Source organism: Octopus sinensis, linkage group LG17 (genome assembly GCF_006345805.1).
Source record: "Octopus sinensis linkage group LG17, ASM634580v1, whole genome shotgun sequence".
Taxonomy (NCBI): Eukaryota; Metazoa; Mollusca; class Cephalopoda; order Octopoda; family Octopodidae; genus Octopus; species Octopus sinensis.
In genome coordinates, this window is record NC_043013.1 from 20,317,963 (window position 1) to 20,318,635 (window position 673).

Below are 673 nucleotides of genomic sequence, written 5' to 3' on the forward strand. Positions count from 1 at the left end.
CTTCCTACTCTTCTCCTTCTTCTTCTTCCTACTCTTCTTCTTCTTCTCCTCCTCCTTCTTCTTCTCCTTCTTCTTCTTTTTTTTCTTCTTCTTCTTCTTCTTCTTCTTCTTCTTCTTCTTCCTCCATCACCACACCACTACCTCTACTACTACCATCACCACCACCACTGCTGCTACAGCTACGTGTTGATGGTGGGGGATGCCATGCGCATCCATGGCTGTGTTTATTGCTGTTTTCACTCCCAGGTCAGCCTGACTTGAACAAACTTGCAATCAAAGATATTTCCACCCATGCTCATTCTGTCTTTTTACATAGCAAAAGTCTGCATTCTCTTTTGCATATCCATTTTTTTTTTGTGTGTGTGTTTTTTTAAGATGCCGGTGTGTGATTTGATTGCTCTTTCTAGCAAGTGGAGCGACCACTTGGAGACTTTATGCATGTCATTGATGGCAGTTTTGAGGAATAAAGGACTGGACAGTGTGACACAGTTAATATTACTCTTTTACTCTTTACTCTTTTACTTGTTTCAGTCATTTGAATGCGCCCATGCTGGAGCACCGCCTTTAATCGAGCAACTCGACCCCGGGACTTAACTCTTTGTAAGCCCAGTACTTATTCTATCGGTCTCTTTTGCCGAACCGCTAAGTAACGGGGAAATAAACACACCAGCAT

At 42.6% G+C, this 673-nt stretch overlaps 1 protein-coding gene across 1 annotated transcript in view; it reads left to right on the forward strand.

Annotated features, from left to right (window-relative positions):
- The window catches only part of LOC115221073 (unconventional myosin-Ib-like), a 139,504-nt gene extending 139,115 nt beyond the window's left edge, over positions 1-389 (forward strand). The window contains exon 5 of the mRNA XM_036510347.1: positions 376-389. Coding sequence (XP_036366240.1) covers positions 376-389 — 14 coding nt within the window. The remainder of the gene's footprint in view (positions 1-375) is intronic.
- The last annotated feature ends 284 nt before the right edge of the window (positions 390-673 follow it).